This window comes from Equus caballus, chromosome 7 (genome assembly GCF_041296265.1).
Source record: "Equus caballus isolate H_3958 breed thoroughbred chromosome 7, TB-T2T, whole genome shotgun sequence".
NCBI lineage: Eukaryota > Metazoa > Chordata > Mammalia > Perissodactyla > Equidae > Equus > Equus caballus.
In genome coordinates this window covers 48,216,672-48,234,213 of record NC_091690.1, presented here as the reverse complement: position 1 = coordinate 48,234,213, position 17,542 = coordinate 48,216,672, and the positions used below count along the sequence as shown (strand labels likewise).

The 17,542-nt window shown below is 44.4% G+C and overlaps 1 protein-coding gene across 1 annotated transcript in view; it reads right to left on the bottom strand.

The window, feature by feature from the left end:
• Positions 1-14,377, bottom strand: part of LOC102148497 (zinc finger protein 791) — a 35,494-nt gene extending 21,117 nt beyond the window's left edge. Inside the window, exon 1 of the mRNA XM_014741444.3 lies at positions 14,206-14,377. Coding sequence (XP_014596930.1) covers positions 14,206-14,208 — 3 coding nt within the window. The 5' untranslated portion in view covers positions 14,209-14,377. The remainder of the gene's footprint in view (positions 1-14,205) is intronic.
• Between the last annotated feature and the right edge of the window lie 3,165 nt (positions 14,378-17,542).

Sequence of the window (17,542 nt, the reverse complement as noted above, 5' to 3'; positions counted from 1 at the left end):
CAGACACCCACAGTCACAGACCCTCAGATAATGGCCCAGAGACACACAGCCCAGGCCTTGAAGAGGGAGAGTTAGGCCCCACAATGGCTGCAGTGATCACCGTGTTCCAGCCCCTCACGCTGCTATGATTCCTTCCAGAAATGCGCCCCTCACCACATGCCCCTTCCTCACTTTGCTTTCCCACTGGAAGCTCACTGTGGACCAGAAAGTTCTGTACGTCCTCACCTAGCTGCCGTGTCCTCCGCTGCGGTTTCTGTGGTCTGGGATCCATCATGCGCTGCAGTCTCACCTGCACACAGATCTCGCAAAAGTCAGCCCCATGGACCATCCTCATGGAGGCCTTAATCACTGCCCTGCCCTGGAATGTTCACTGATGGGGGCTGGAGGCCTTAGGACCTCAGATCCCAGGTTTCTCAGTAACAGAGACATCACCCTGGGGACACAGAAAAGCACTGGAAGAGGTTGAAAAAGCATGTTGGGATGTGGCATGGCCCATCTCTCCATCCTCCCTTCAAGAAACAGTGGGTGTGGCCTCCGAAAAAGGAGGGACATCACCTGCACCTGCACACCTCAGAAAAAGCACAAATCCCTACCATTTCCTGCCGCTTCCTTTGGCGTGGTTCCTGTTGCATTCTGGGAGCCATGTGAAGGGAGGGGCCACGTGACTGCAGAGGGTCTGGCTGAGATCACTATTCCCCATAGGCCTCAGGGCTGGAAGACTGCAGGCTAAGTCCTGTTCAAGAAAAAGTAAACCCCAGCCTTGATGGGTGGGATCCAAACTCACTCTAAGGCAGGTCTTGAGGGGACAGACCCACGAGTGGTCAGCACATGAGCCACTGAAACCACATGGTGGAATGTGCCAGAGATCTCAAGAAGAGTGATTTAGGTACAGCCAGGCATATGAACGTCTCCCAGAGCTAGGCCAGGCAAAGCATCTCTTTTTGGCATTACTGCTGTTATTGAGACTATTGTGAAACTGTGCAAGGGGATGTTTATGTGACAGTGGGGAGTAATGTGTTCAATGAGCCTGTGCCTCCTGACATGAGCTCTGGGTTCTGCCACTGCCTCTCCTCACAGTCACCTACGGTTGCAAACGTGAAAACAAATACAGGAAATCTCATTTCAAATGGAGTCAGGAAGCCCTGAAGGGGGAGCTCTCATGCACGACTACTGGCCATACCTTGCAAACCCCAAATAGGAAGAAGTGTCCCTCCCATTCCCCAAAGGGAAAAATCTTATCTTACAGACCCCAGCAGGAGGAAGGAAGAATTTCTCCTGCTCAGCAACAGCCCAGCCATTGAGAAATCACCACACTGAGCCACTGTCACCACCCTAAACTTTCATTCTCCTTCAATGGACTTCTGTTCCAAACAGCCCCTCCCAGCTTCCTCCTGTCCTCCATGAAAGCAGACCCGTCTGTTCTGTTCTCCCCACCTGCTTGTGGTTCACCATAGTTTGCATGTCCCGAATTGTACTTCCTCTGCTGTTCCTGAACAAACCCATTTTACTAGTAAAATAATGGGCTCTTCCTATTTAAAGGTCAATATAGAGAAAAATTCCAGAGTGGGACAGGTGTTGCATTTAAACATGTTTCCCACCAAGAAGGCACAGAGCAGGCCTGAGATGGGAAACTCAAGAGCTGGAAACGGCCTAAAGACCTGCTCTGGGAAGACATGATGTCGATGCCCAAGGGTTAGATGAGGATGCGCCCAGGCAGATCCCACGTGGAGAGGTGTCAGGTGCAATTTTATGTTTCAGACCACCACTCCAGCAGGATATGACCTGAAAAACCTGGTGTCAACTCAAAAGATGGAGGCTGGGAGCCCTATCACTTTCTCACCAGTTAAGTGAATGACATGAGGCAGGTGTAGCCCTAGAGGGAGTTTAACTTCAGAGCGGGTATCAGGAAAAGTCTATAGTGACCTATGTCCTTCTTCCCCAGTCCTTCCACTTCTTCCAAAGATGAACCCAACATAGTGGAAGGAGGTGTTGCACACGCAGCAATCAAAGTTCAGGAGAGTTTAACATTCTCCTAGCATGTGAAAACATTTTTGTTGCTGTTTTCTATTAATTGTTTTTAGTATAGACACATACTATTTTAAGAGTAGTTGTGAGTTTTCACAAATGTATAGTTATACCACATCAGGATGGAGAACACTCCATCACCCTAAAGGAATACTCTCATGGTGCCCATTTGTACTGAACCCTCCAACGGTTAAGAACTGATCTGTTTTAGGTTCCTATACCTTTGCCTTTTCCAGAATGTCATATAAGTGGAATACCACGTTGTCTATGGGTCCTGTTTGGAAACTTTGATGCCACATTTGTAAAAGTGCATTATAATACAAACATTGAAATGTTCTTGTGAATTTGAAATTTTTGACATTGCCCAGGAGAAGGCACACATTATGCCTTCAAAACTAAGAGATTCCACAGTTATAAGCTACAAGAATTTGGGTAAGAACCCGTGCTTACCTTTCCTCATTTGCATCATGGGAGGAATTATGGGAGCAGGGGATCAAATGAGATAATATTACAAAATCACATAATCTCTACACAGCTAAGAAAACATAAATTAGCACTGAAAACAGGGAACAAGTTTGAATTTCCATTGTTTAATGAAACAAAAGCTGTCATGTTTTACCCCATCTTCCATAACATCCCCTGGAAATGTAAACATAAGAAAATGATCCCTGAAAACAGCAAAAATGGGCTTTGGGGACTTTGTGCATCACTGAAAGAAAAACCTCCCAGCTACTCCTCTTACAAAAAAGCATAGAAAATTTCCCAGTTTGAGGGTGTCAAATTTACCTCCTTTGCCACCACATAGAATATTACTCAAAATGATACTGTGTCTGTCTACAGCTCACCTCAGTTACTGCTTGGATGATTACCCTCTAAACATTCACAGCTCTTTTTAGTGTTTAACCAGGAAATCACACTGAACATGCACAGATATCACTCTACTCATAGAAAAACCCACGATGAGCTACAACTGTACAGATGACCAGAACCCTTCCTCACACTGGAGGAACTTGAAGGTTTCGTGGGGGTACAAATTGCACCACTCAGTCTGAATAGCAGCAAAATGATATGCTGAACCAAAAGGCAAATTCAAATCTTTTCAACTGGTGTTAAACAGAACATTAATACCACAAATACCCATGGCAACGGGAATCCCGAGTTCCAGATACCCATGTACCTAGATCATGATCAAATAGCACATGCAGTAAAATGATGAACCATGGCTAAAACAAAGATGAACTCTGTCGATGCCTTTATCTTTACGGGGAACGACTGCTATTAATCCCCAAAATTTGGGTATTGCTGTCCATTGTTTACATCCACACCCAAGAAGTTCCACCAACAGTGTTTAAGATGTATTACATGGTTGGAAAACAATGACCAATGATGACATCCTCACTTACTGATGCCACTAAGTACCACAGAGAAGATCTACATCTATGAATGATGAATGGATACAGAATTGTGGTATATACATATATACAACTGAGTGGTATGCAGCCATAAAAAAAAAAAAAAAGAAAATCCTATCATTTGTGAAACATGGATGAACACTGAAGGCATTATGCTAAGTGAAATAAGTCGTACAGAGAAAGACAAATGCTTTATGAGCTCACTTATATGTGGAATAATCTAAAAAAAAAAAAAAAAAAAAAAGAAAGAAACTCCTAGAAAGAGATCAGACAGGTGGTTACCAGAGGTGTGGGGTGGGGATGTGGGGAAGAGCAATTGGAGGAAGGTGGTCAAAATGTACAAACTTCCAGTTATAAGAGAAATAACTACTAGGGCTGTAACGTACAATATGACAACCATAGCTAACACTGCTGTGTGATACACAGGAAAGCTGTTAAGAGAGTAAATATTGAGTTCTCATCACAAAGAGAAAGCTTATTTTCTTTATTCTTTTCTTCCTTTTCTTTTTGTTTTATCTATACGGGAAGATGGGTGTTAACTGACCTATCATGGTACTCATTTCACCATATGTGTAAATCAAACCATCATGCTGGACACCTTAAATTTACACAGTCACATATGTCAATTTTTTCTCAATAAAACTGGGGAAAAAAGGACTCAGACACTTCTGGTCGCTGGACTGTCATGCAAGAAGGTCGGAAGCCAGATTCCAGTTCTCAAAAGAAAAAGGCCAAGAAATTTGAAATCAACAACTTTTCCATCAGAGAATTGAGGCCACAGGGTAAACTACTGCCTCCACAATTAGAAAGAGAGAAAAATGTGTAGCCATTTTAAAAATACACAAAATATTCTGTTCTTACCAAGGCATGTCCTAAACAAAAATCTATTTCACAAGAGCATAACTGACTGGGATTTTCCAAAAGCATAACTGACCGGGGGGGGGGGAGGGGGGGCACTGAAATGGCCAACATGAGCCTCTCCTGGCCTTTTCTGCTCTCACAGTGGGGCAATTGTGAGGATGATAGGGGTTTATTCCCCTCCTGACACCAAATATTTGGTGTCTGTTCCAATGCCACTTCTCCAACTCTGCATCACCAAAAAGGTGTCCAACGGTTCAATTCAATTCTAACACTAACTACACAGAGTTCACGTCAGACTCCACAGGTTAAGAGCTCACTCCCACAAACTGCCCCTTCTCTAGATGCCAACCACAGATGGGGCACCCAGGCTACCAGCATTTCTACTCAGCCATCTACAGGTTCATGGATTCTCTCAACACCTCAGTACAGTTGGAAATTTACTGAAATGATTCTGAGAACTCAGCAAACTGCTTTACTATTATTGCTTTATATAATGGATACAACTCACGAACGGAGAAAAGTTAGCAACACATATGGCAATGTAGTTTGGCAGTATGGGTGAGGGGAGTGGAGGTGGAGCGGGCTGCAAAGATTCCACACCCTCTCTGGACACTCCACCCTCCCAGCACCTGCATGTGTTCACCAACCCGGAAACCCTCTGAATTGCATCTTTAAGCATTTGGTGGTGGTTTCACTACCTGGGCAAAATTTCTTAAATCATTGGCCACTGGTGATTAACTCAGTCTCCAGACCCCTCCTCTCCACAGGGGCTGGGAGCTGGGGCTGAAAGTTCCAAGCCTCTAATCAAGGCTTTGTGTCTCTGTTGCCCAACCCCCATCCGGAAGCCATCTAGAAGCTGGCCAAGAGTTGCCTTATTAAAACAAAAGACACTATCACCCTTATTACTAAAGTAATTCCAAGGGCTTCAAGAGGTTTTTCCTAGAATTGAGGAAAAGACACACTATCTTTCTCTTAATATCACGGAAGTTCAATACGAGGGACACAGACAGGCTCAATAAAAGATTGAGACCAAATCATTGGGCTAGAGAATGCATCAATGCTTCTCTGTCCACACCTACCTCTAAATCAACTGGGCTCTTGTTTAATATTAGTAGACTACAACTGAAAGAACTAGATATTTTCTGGTAACATCAAGAAGAAAAGAAGAGGGGCCGGCCCGGTGGCACAGCGATTAAGTGCACACGTTCCACTTCTGCAGCCCAGGGTTCGCCGGTTCGGATCCCGGGTGCAGACATGGCAGTGCTTGGCAAGTCATGCTGTGGTCGGCATCCCATATAGAAAGTGGAGGAAGATAGGCATGGATGTTGGTTCAGGGCCAGGCTTCCTCAGCAAAAGGAGGATGATTGGCGGTGGATGTTAGCTCAGGGCTAATCTTCAAAAAAAAGAAAAGAAGGATGTCCCCTCCCACCACTCTTGGTCAACCATGTACCGGAATTCTTAGTTGATGCAATTAGACACAAAAAGGAAATCAAAGCTACACAGATTGGGAAGCAGGAAATAAAACTGTCCTTGTGGCACAAGACTGTCTATGGAGAAAATCTCAAAGAAAAACCAATAACAAAGAAAACCACTTCAACTAAGAAGAGTGGAGAGGAAGGCTGAAGATAAAACGTTAACAGACAAACGTCAATTGCTTTCCTATAGATCCAAACAGACATATTGAACCCATCTTTGACAAAGGACCAAAGGCAAGTCCCCGGAAAAACCGTCTTTTCAACAAATAAAGACAGGAAAATTATCTATCCATCCGCAAAAAAAAAAAAAAAAGTATCTAGACACAGACTTTACATTTTTCACCAAAACTAATTAAAAATGAATCACAGATCTTAGTATAAATGTAAAACTACCACACTCCTAAAAGATAAAATAGGAGAAAATCTAGGTGACCCTGGGTTTGCTGACTAATTTTTAGATGCAACACCAAAAACAAGATCCAAGATAGAAAAAAAGAAGTTTGCCTTCATTAAAATGAAAAACTTCTGCTCAGTGAAACACAGTGTGAAGAGAATGAAAATACAATCTACTAACTGGCAGAAAATCTTTGAAAATCACTTATCTGATAACGGACTAGTACCCAAAACATCCAAAGAAGTCTTACAACTCAACAAAAAGACAAACAACCCAGTTAAAAATGGGCAAAAGATCTGAACACACACTTCAGCAATGATATACAGATGGTAAATAACATGAAAACATGCTCAAAATCATATGTCACTAGGAAATTGCAAATAAAAGAAGAATGAGATATCACCAGACACTTATGCCAAAGGCTTGAAATAAAAAACCCTGAGAACACCAAACAATGGTGAAGATGGAGAGCCCCGGGACCCTCACTCATTGCTGGTGGGAATGGAAACTGGTACGCCTACCTTGAAAGAAAGGTAGTTTCTTAAAACTAAGCCTACACTTACCATACAGTGCAGCAATCATGTTCTTTAAACTTATGCAGATGAGTTGAAAACTGAAGTTCTCAAAAAGCCTGCACATGAGTGTTCATAGGAGCTTTATGCATAACTGTTAAGACCTAGATGTAACCAAGATAATTCCAATAGGTAAATGGAGAAATAATCACTGGTACATCAATATGAGGAAATATTCTTCAGTGATGAATAGAAATGAGGTTATCAAAGCCAAAAAGACAGGGGAAAACTTAAATCATATTGGTAAGAGAAAGAGGCCAATATGACAAGGTTACACACTCTAAGATTCCAAGCATATAACATTCTGGAAAAGACAAAAGTACAAGTCACTGAAAGATCATTGGTTGCCTGGGATTTAAGGGTGGAAGGGAGGAATGAATGAATAGATGGAGCACAGGAGATATTTAGGACAGTGCAAGTGTTCCATATAATAAATGATAGAGACATGTCATTTGACATTAGCCAAAGCCCAGAGATTGTATAACAGAGTCAACACTAATGTAAACTATGAACTTTCATGCATCAAATTGGCTCATCAAATGTAACAAATGTATGATAGTGATACAAGATATAAAACCTATATAGGGCTAACTGTGTGGAGGCAGAGGGGTTATGTGGGAAATCTCCGTACTTTTCAATCAAGTTTTCTATAAACCTAAAACTGCTCTTGAAAAAACTAAAGTCAACTGGAAAAAAAAGACAAAGACAGACACATTAATATTCACCCTAACGACTGACTGATGACAGAAACAGCCCATCTTTCATTCAACTAATTTGACCTTCAATTTCAATACGCTGCTCTATGAGGCCTGCACCCTGAGACTTGAAGAGAGGAGAAACTTCCACTGAACGCCTTGCTAAGAGCCCAGCACTGTATGTTCTGAGACGTGAAATGAGTGCCTTCGTTACTATCAATGGTGTCTGGAACTACCATGTGGATAAAGTGTCCTGGCAGGGCTTTGAGTGTGGCCTTCATATGTGTAGGGACAAGTGTTACAGTGACTTCTATTGTAGGTAACTGTGAGGCAAGAGATCCCCAGAGTTCTTTTACCACAAAGAGGCAACTCTCAGGGAATCGCACATAGTCTGTGATGTCTGCAGCTGGAGCCCATTGTTGGTCGGTGCTAAGATGACTGCTTGATGTACGGTCAGTGTGATGACGCTTGGGTCCAGTCCTTCAGCAGAGATGTCCCAATTAAGACATGAAAAGCAGCAAGTCTGCCTGAGCTCCATCATGTACCTATGTGGTGCTGTCATCCCTAAAGTCTATGAGCTCCTATTGCTTTTCTCTCAGGGAGTCCTAAAGATGTCCCCATGGAGCCTGGGGGTGTGGGAAATGGGTGACCTCCTTCAACACCATGGCACCTGGCAGGAGACTGAGGACAGGGAAGACCACCCCCTCCTGCAGGTAGGATATCCCAGAGGGCCCAGGTTTGGCTCCATCATGTCTCCAGGGGGTCTCAGTAGCCATGCTGAGCTCTTAGAGTGCTGCTTCCAGGTCCCAAGTCAAAATGGACTGCTGGATAGAAGGTCCCATGCTCAGGGCCATCTACTGTCAGGAGAGCCCTGTAAGTAGAGGTCACTCCAGCTCTAATGGCATGCAGTGTGGGGCCTAGGGCAGGTTCTTGCATCAGAAGCCTATGGGCAACTTAAGGTCATCATGGGTACCCCAAGAAGGCATGACAGAAGGTCGCTCAGGCCTCTATAGCGAAGGAGTCTCTGAGTGCAATAACTGGATTATCGGTTGTATGATGAATTTGAAGCGAGTCTCTAGACATTCGTGGTAGGGGTATCCACTCAAGGTGGCAAATTTGCAAGTAACAGCACAAACAGGCTCAAGTAAAATTTGTATATAAGAAATACGTTACATCTGGAAACCAAAAAAACCTGACACATGTTGTGGGTGCTGAGGGGAACAATAGGTATTTCTTCACAGTGTCAGATAAAGAGTGGGTCTTGGATTATCAAATAATTTCCAGAAATTTAACAAAGTTGTCAGGGCCTCATATTATGTCCCATCAATTTTTGTGAGCTACTATTTTGAATATTTTTATGTCCTGAATGCCCTCAGAGGAGATACCATTAACATAACGTACCTGTGTTCTTGGAGACACCAGGATGCAGCTCAGACCCCGCCTGCAATGACTGTGGGAGGGCACAGCTGTGGAAGATCCATGAGGACAACCCAGTAAAGGGGCATCACGTCCCTTCAGAGGGAAGGCCAAGTGCAGCTGAGAGGCTGTTGACAGAGGCACTGAATAGACTTAGCTAAATCTGTGACAGCCGGATTTTTATCAATTGCTGATTCGTTGTAGTCAGTAATTTCCATACTGTTAGGGACTGGGTATAGAGGTCTGTTGGGTCTCAAGATGAGGTAAACCACTGTGAGGTGTCATTCATTCTTTCCTAGTTTAATAAGAGGACAAACTGGGCTGTAAAAGAAGCACTGGGAATAATGAACCCTTCACTAACTAGGTTTCCTAAACAGTTTTCATTCCTTCAAGGTCCTGGGTAATTTACATTGGGCCATACTAACTACTATATTTGTGGGGTAAGGCCCCTGGGTCCCCATTTGTCAAGCCAATTTTTAAGTGGTAAAGACTTCAATTAATTTTAATTCTGGATCACTGGATCAGAGCTTCCCAGATCACTACAGGATATTTTAGGACAACAAGTGTTATGACCATGGAGAATTTAGGCGAGACCATAGTTCTGATGGACAAAGATGAAACACTTGCTCTGTTTGTCCTCTATATTATATTCATTAATGCCCCTAAGGTCATCAGAGACACATTCCTTAAATTTAGTGGGATCCCAGGTATAACTGTAAACTGACACCTAGTGTTAATTAACTGCTTGAAGGTTTCTAAATTTGTGCATTACATCAGAGAGGAAAATTAATTCAGAACTGATGTTGTAGACGCCCAAAAGTCAAGCAGCCTACCTTTATCTGTTTTGTTATATAAATCCTTTCAGTATTGGATTTCCAAATGGGCAAATTGTGGGCCTTTGTTGCAGTATTTTATCCATTGTTTCCCTTCTCCTGATCTTTCCTGTTTTGTTTCCTTCATCATGGCATACACTTCAGGGGATGGAGTGCCTCTCTACCCTACTATATAATTTTTTTTCCACCCAAGAGCCTTAAAACAGTGCCATCAGGGTTAGGAGCCTCCCTCGTGATAACTGGTTGCTTTATAGAGTTTTAAGCCACAGGGGTGCCATGGGTGTTGTCTCCTATAACCCTGAAGGTCAAGATCTTTTTTGCAGTAGAGGCAGGCTCAGCAGCAGCAGAGGTACTGAAGGGTCCTGGTGAGCCCTCTGGTCTTAGGAATGTGGACTCAGCCTGCCACCTACTGCCTGCCCTTCCCCCCTTTTCTCTCTTTTTTTTTTTTTTTTTTAAATGGCTGCTCTTTCAGTAGCCACTATCTGATGGATCCACCACTTGCACAGGGTATAGTCCCTGTCTACATCCCACCCGGGGGTATATCAGGTCAACACAGTTTCTGCTGCAGCTTCACTCTAACACACAGATAATCCTGGCAAAGAGATTGACCCAGGACTCACTTAGGGAGGACTCAACCCCAGATTCCTGCTCCCAAATGCTTATACATTCTTGATACTGCCAACTCTGGTCAGCTGAACCTAGAACTGAGTCTTGGTGGGTCACCAATGCAACACGGGCCAGCACAGCTCCCAGCAAGCAGCAGCCCACAGAGCATGCCGCCACAGGCAACAGAGCAGGGGAGCAAGTCAGAGCAAGAGAAGACAGACCAATGGGTGGGGTCACGTCTGGACATGCTGCTCAGGGCACCAACTGTTACGGTCACCTGCAGGGGGGTGGTTCCCTTTTTGAGACTGATGCCAGGGTGACACAAACACACACAGGGTAGGAAAAGGCTCAGGACTCACATAACAGAGGTCTGAGGGGAGGGCAGGGCCAGCCTCTCAAGCAGCTCTGACAGGGCTCAGAAAGCAAGGAATGGAGCCTGGCCTGGGGCTTCACTGGGCCTGGGGGTGGGGCCGGGGCAAGAGCTCTGCACACAGGCAGGGGCTGGGGTGGTGGGAATCTCCTGCCTGCTCTAGAGGAGAGAGCACCCAGGCTTCTCCTCAGCTTGTCCAGGTGGGGGCACAAGGGAAGAGGGTGAGTGAGGCTTAGGCTGTGAGCAGTCACCCAAAATGTGGAGTCTGACTGCTCATTGTGAGGACAAAGTGGGTAAGAAAAATATGCATTCTCAATTGACTGATTTATATAACCACTAACAGAAGCCTCAAAAAATGATCAAAACTCTATTTGGGGGTGACTGGAGTAACAGCACTGGAGGAGACCATGATACGTTGACAGTAAGTCTAACTTAGACTTTGCTATCTTACAGATTTATTTAAAATAGAGAAGTTTATGTATACTATATTTTACTATTTAACAGTCTTTTATTTAATTTTAACTTTTGTACATAGGAAAACAGTCTAAGATTTAATTCCTTTAAACACTATCGGCTACAAAAGTGTAAACCATTCCAAATGAAAATTTTCAAATCTCTAGAAGGCCATGGGGCATCCCAATATGTCTTTCCCCTATATCTCCCTTTGGGGTATTTTCAGGAATAAGCAGCATATTATAATGCAATATGGGTTTGACTTTAGCCCCTTAATGTATTAGATTTTCAAAGATTTACATAAGCTTTCAGAAGTTTCCTCAAATCAATTAAAGATTGGCACCTGCACTAACATCTGTTGCCAATCTTTTTTTTTCCCCTTCTTCTTCTTCCCAAAGCCCCCTCCCACACACACGCACATAGTTGTGTATTCCAGTTGTGAGTGCCTCTAGTTGTGCTACGCAGGACATCACCTCAGCATGACCTGATAAGCGGGGCCATGTCCACGCCCAGGATCTGAATCAGTGAAACCCTGGGCCGCCAAGGGGAGCAGATGAACTTAACCACTGGGCCACGGGGCCAGCCCCTCCCTCAAATCAGTTAAAATAGGAATTCAATTGCCTTAGCTTTTTAAATGTCTATGTTCTCAAGGGACACACACATAGAAAAACTGATGTAAAAATGAAATATGTACCTGAGAACTTGAATACATTCATCTCATATCTTGAGGTTCTCTTGCCCCATGAAACAAAAGTACTACTTGTTTCTAGAATTTTCTTGCTTTCTTCACATCTCATCTCTCAATCAACTTACAGTCTCAGGGCCCAAGTGCTAAGGGAAACTGGAGCCAAAGGGCTGCACTAGTCCATCGATAAAGGAATCCAAAGGAAAGAAACACAAATGCTGGAATCAGCTCAGATGAGCAGCCTGCTTCCCACAGGACAGAAGGAAAGGCACAGTCAGAAGGTCCTGTGTTCCTGACTCTCCTGGTGGAGACAGAGCCCTGGAGGGGGTCAGTCCCTGGAGAAGGAGGGGAGGGCACCTGAGCAGCCACAGGAAGGAGCTCTGGGAGCCCCACACACCCTCCTCTCTACCCAGGGAACAGTGCACATGCTCCCTCTCTCAGGCTCCATTCTCACAGTGAGGAAACTTGGCTGGATCCAGTTTAAGGTTCTGACCCAAATGGACCCCAAATTAACAGGCCCTAATCCAGGACACAGAGCTCCTGACTCTCACAGACTTTCTCAGTGTAAACAAATTACTCTCTGAGTGGCTTCACTCAGGATGGAAAACTCCAATTATGTCTAGAAACAGGCCCAAGGAAACCACAGCTACAACCTCAGAAAGGGCGTCACTCCCCACCCCATGAGCACGTGCACCCCCAGCTTTCCAGGGCTCTGCAGCTCCTCTCAGGATAAAGGCTCCTTCCATGGGGGTGTGAGCAGTAGGACACCTGCAGGGGAGGCTCCCCAGGAAGAACAGCTGGGCCTTCAAGGCCTTCCCTCTGCAGGTAAGGGGGCTTCAGCTTAGACTCACTGCCCTCAGGCCTCTGCCCGCACTGGGGTTTTTTGGACCATCACTGACATTTTAAATACACAAACCCAGGGTTTGAGGCAATCCAGCTGAAACACTCAAACCAGTCTTTATGTGGAAATGAGAGAAGAAAATTATATGGCACTTTGCTGGCTCAACAAGAAACCTCACAAGAACGTTTTGCATTCTGGAAAAAAAGATGTTAAGTCAGTATTATTTCCATGACAAATCTTTAACCTCTTAATCCTACTTGAACACTTCAGGATGCAAATGTAAGCCCTGGAAATACATTTGAACTTACCCAAAATAAAAGAGCAGATGTCAGAATGTTTCTATCATGCTCAGGAGAGGAAAAAAGAAAATTTTTAAATCACGCAATGTAAAACGAATATTTTATTTTTCCTGAAATCCACCTCTTTCTTCCCCTTTTGGAGATATTTTATATTGTCTTTCAAGCTGTATTGATTAAGCAAATTTTTATTCATTAAAAAACTGAGACTAAATTTAAGTGAATATATATTTTCAGGATGACAACCCCAGGGAGGGGCGGTGCTGACAGGACAGATCGCCCGGAATAGTTTCTCAAGAGGAACCTGCAGCAAAGGACTGCCAGCTGCGCGTCCGCGCCCAGGACGCAGCCTGGAGGAGAGGCGGGAGGAGCTCGCACCACGCGCCTCCAGGGGGATGCGCTACTTTCTCTCAAGAAAAACGTCCACTAATGAGGAATAAACCCTCTTAAAAGAGTCGCCCACTGACTATGGAAAAGTGATAAACAACTAAAATATCGGGTCTCTTTGTGGTTGAAAACGATGCTGTGAATCAGAGACGTGAAGTTGGCGTTCGGGAACGTGAGGAGGGATCTGGAAATTTAGGGATTTACTGTCGGCCCTGGAAGAGCTGGGGGGACAAAGTCGTGGACTTGAGACCCTGCTCCCCAAACGTTTAGAAAACTCGGGAGGCAGCCCTGACGGCCTAGCGGTTACAGGCTCGGCGCCGCGGTTCGGCTCCCGAGGCGGAAACACAGTGCCCGGCTGTCACCGCTGAGCTGCGGCGGCGGCTCACAGAGGAACCCGGGGAACTGACGTGCCCCCCACACCCCCTGCACCGGGGCCGCGGGCAAAAGGAGAAGAAAAAAGAGGAAGATTGGCAACAGATGTTCGCTCAGCGTGAGGCTCCCAGAACAGAATAGAAAACTCGGGAGGAAACGAGTTCCCTCCGAGGAGAAAGGAGACCCTGGGGACCCACAGACCGCAGCCCCTCCGCGCACGGACCCCGGAGCCCGAGACCCGACTGTCCTGCGGACCCTCCCGCGGGCCCCGCACCGTCTGGGACACGCGGGGCTGCGGGCGCACAGCGGCCCAGAGACGCTCCGGCCCAAGTCGCCGCGCGCAGGGACCGCAGGACGCCCGGGGCCCGGCTGCCGGCCCCGCCCCCACGCTGCGGCCGGAGGGGCCTGAGGGCCGAGCGGCGCCACCAAGGGCTCGGGGCAGCAGACCCCGGAGGGGACCGCGGGAGACCAGCCCCTCCTCCCGCGTCCTCACCCCAGGGCTGAACTCTCACCATTGCTGAGTTTCCTGGGTCCCCCGGCGTCCTCCCTACGATCGGGTACAGGTCACAGCAGGGCAGAGTTGGCAGCAGAGCAACGTGGGGCCTTTAAGGACAGGCGACCGGTGAACAGAAGGACTGTGGAGAGACAGGAAGTCGGGTGTGGTTGCAGAGCGTCGCCCCTCCCACCTGCCCAGGAACCGACCCTGATTGGACCGTTCGCAAGGCCCCTCCCTCTCTCTCCTGAGTGACAGCAGGACGGAGATTCTGTGTCTGAGCTGACCCCGCGCTGGACCTTGTGGTCCTTGCGGAGTTTTCCATTGAGATGCGGTGCTGCGAGGCCACTCGAGGAATTGTGACCCTTCTTTGCAAACACACACACTTAAAAGTCACTTCACCATGTGTAACAGTTAGTGTCACTCCACATTGATCTCTGTTGACAGTGTTGAGTCTTCCACTTAGCGCTTCCCCACCCCCACTCACTTTGAAGAATCCTATGGCCTCCCAAGCGCTTAGCTCTGCTGGCAAGTTGGAACCTGCAGCTGTAGCTGGGTGCAAGGACTCTCAGTCTAACCACAAGGTAATAGGTGTGGTCATTCAATTCTCAGATGTATGTTTTATCCTGGAGGGAAATTTAGTTTATCTATCTATTTATTTATTTCTGGGGAAGATTTGCCCTGAGCTAACATCTGTTGCCAATCTTCCTTTTTTATTTAAACTAAGAAAGAGTCTCCCTGAGCTAACATCTGTTGCCAATCTTCCTCTTTTTTTTTTTTTTAACTGGGAAAGAGTCTCCCTGAGCTAACATCTGTTGCCAATCTTCCTCTTTTTTTTTTTTTTTTAACTGGGAAAGAGTTGCCCTGAGCTAACATCTGTTGCCAATCTTCCTCTTTTTTTTTTCTCCCCAAAGCCCCAGTGCATAGTTGTATATACTAATTGTAAGTCCTCCTACTTACTCTATGTGAGCCGCTGCTACAGCGTGGCAACTGACAGACCTGTGGTGTGGTTCTGCACCAGGGAACTGAATCCGGACCACCCAAGCGGTGAGAGCGTTGAACTTTAACCACTAGGCCGTCAGGGCTGGCTCAGGAAATTTACTTTAGATGATTGTTTGAATGTATCCTGAGAGAACTTTGAAATGTAAAAGGCTATAATATCCTTAAGGTAATTCGAGTCCTATTTGGACTGATATTACAAAAAACAAGAAAAGGTTATGTAAATGTAGGATCTACCTGGAAAGTATTCATAGGCTTAAGAGATTGGATTGCAAAACTTATTTGCATTGCAAAACTCTTAATGCCTTTATCCACTTATTTGAACAGTTTTCTTAAGATACAATACACATAGTATACAACGGAGCCCTTTAATGTCTACAACGCACTGGTTTTCTATATATTCACAGATATGTGCAATTATCACCACAGTCAATTTCAGAACATTTCCATCACCTGGAAAGAAACATCTGTACCCTTAACCTACCACTGCCCTGTCTTCCCACTTACCTCCTCCTAGCACCAGCCCCAAACAACCACTAATCTATTTTCTGTGTCTCTAAATTTCTGTATTTGTTGACTTTCATATGAATGGAATTATATAATATGCAGTCTTTGTGTTTGACGTCATTTGTGGTATAATTTTTTCAAGAAATTCCATGTTGTAGCATGTATCAATACTTCACTCATTTTTTTAAAATACTGAGATATAATTGACAAGCAACATTATATTTGTTTCAGGTATACCACAATAAGACTAGTTAACATCTGTCATTACACAGAATTATAAAGTTTTTCCTTGTGTTGAGAACTAAGACCTACTCTCTCAGCAAATTTTAAATATGCAATTAGTATTATTAACTATAGTCACCATGCTGAACATTCCATCCCCATGTGTGATTTATAACACAAAGTGTGCACCTTTTGGCCACCCTCTATATTTATTCCATACACGTTACATCTTATCCATATTTAAGTAGTGTGAAGTACAGTGACATTGTGAAACCAATCGCCAGAACTCTTCATTGTATAAAAGTGCAACTCTATCCATATTAAATGACACCACATTGCCCTTGCCCCCCTCCCAGCCCCTGACAACCACTATTCTGCTGTTTCTATGAATTTGACTAGTCTACCTACCTCTTATCAGTGCAATCATACAGTTGTTGTCCTTTTTTTGACTGGCTTGTTACACTTAGCATAATGTCCTCAAGGTTCGCCCATGTTGTAGCATGTGTCAGAATTTCATTTCTTTTTAAAGCTGGATAATGTTCAGTTGTATGTGCATACCACATTTTGTTGATCCATCCAGCTGTAGATGAACACTTGGGTTGCTTCCACTTTTTGGCTACTGTGAATAATGCTCCTATAAACACAGGTGTACAAATATCTGTTTGAGTCCATGTTTCGGATTCTTTGGGGTATATACTCAGAAATGGAAATGGTGGATCATATGGTAACACTCTGTAATTTTTGAGAAAGTGCCATAATGTTTTCCACAATGCCAGCATGATTTTGCATTCCCACCAGAAGTGCACAGGGTTCCCATGGGTGTTTTCACTTTCTTGATGGTGTCCTTTGAAGCACAAAAGTGATTAATTTTGATGAAGTTCAAATTACATGTATATTTTTAGTGTTTTTTACTTTTGGTGTTGTATCCCATAATTCTTTGCCAAATCCAAGGTCATATTTTCCTCTATGTTTCTTCTAAGAGTATTGTTGCTTTACCTCTGGTTTAGGTCTTTAATCCATTTAAGTAAATTACCATGTGTGGTATAATGTAAGATTCCAACTTCATTCTTCTGCATGTTGCTATCCAGTTACCCCAGCACCAATTTTTGAAAAGAATATTCTTTCCTCATTCTTGGTACCTTTTCTGAAAATCAGTTGACCGTAGATGAATGGGTTTATACCTGGAATCTCAATTGAATCCATTGATCTGTGTCTGTCCTTGTGTCATTATCATAGTACCGTGCAGAGTTGTCAGATTTGAAATCAGGAAATGTTAGTCTTGTTACTTTGTCTTACTTTTTCAAGATTGATTTAGCGATTCTGGTTCACCTACAATTCCATATAATTTAATCAAAAGCTTGCCAATTTCTATAAAGAAGTCAGCTAAGATTCTGATAGAGATTGTGTTGAAAATCTAGATCATTCTAGGAAGTATTGTCATCTCAACAGTGTTAAATCTAAGGATCCATGAACATGGGCCATTTTCCCTTTTATTTGTCTATCTGTCTACTTATTTATTTATTTTTAGGGTCCCCTTTTTTTTCTTGCCTCTATTGGTTAGGGAGTAATAAAGAGCAAGGAAAAAGATGGCATTGCTCCAAGGTCTTTGCTCATTTTATTAAAGATTT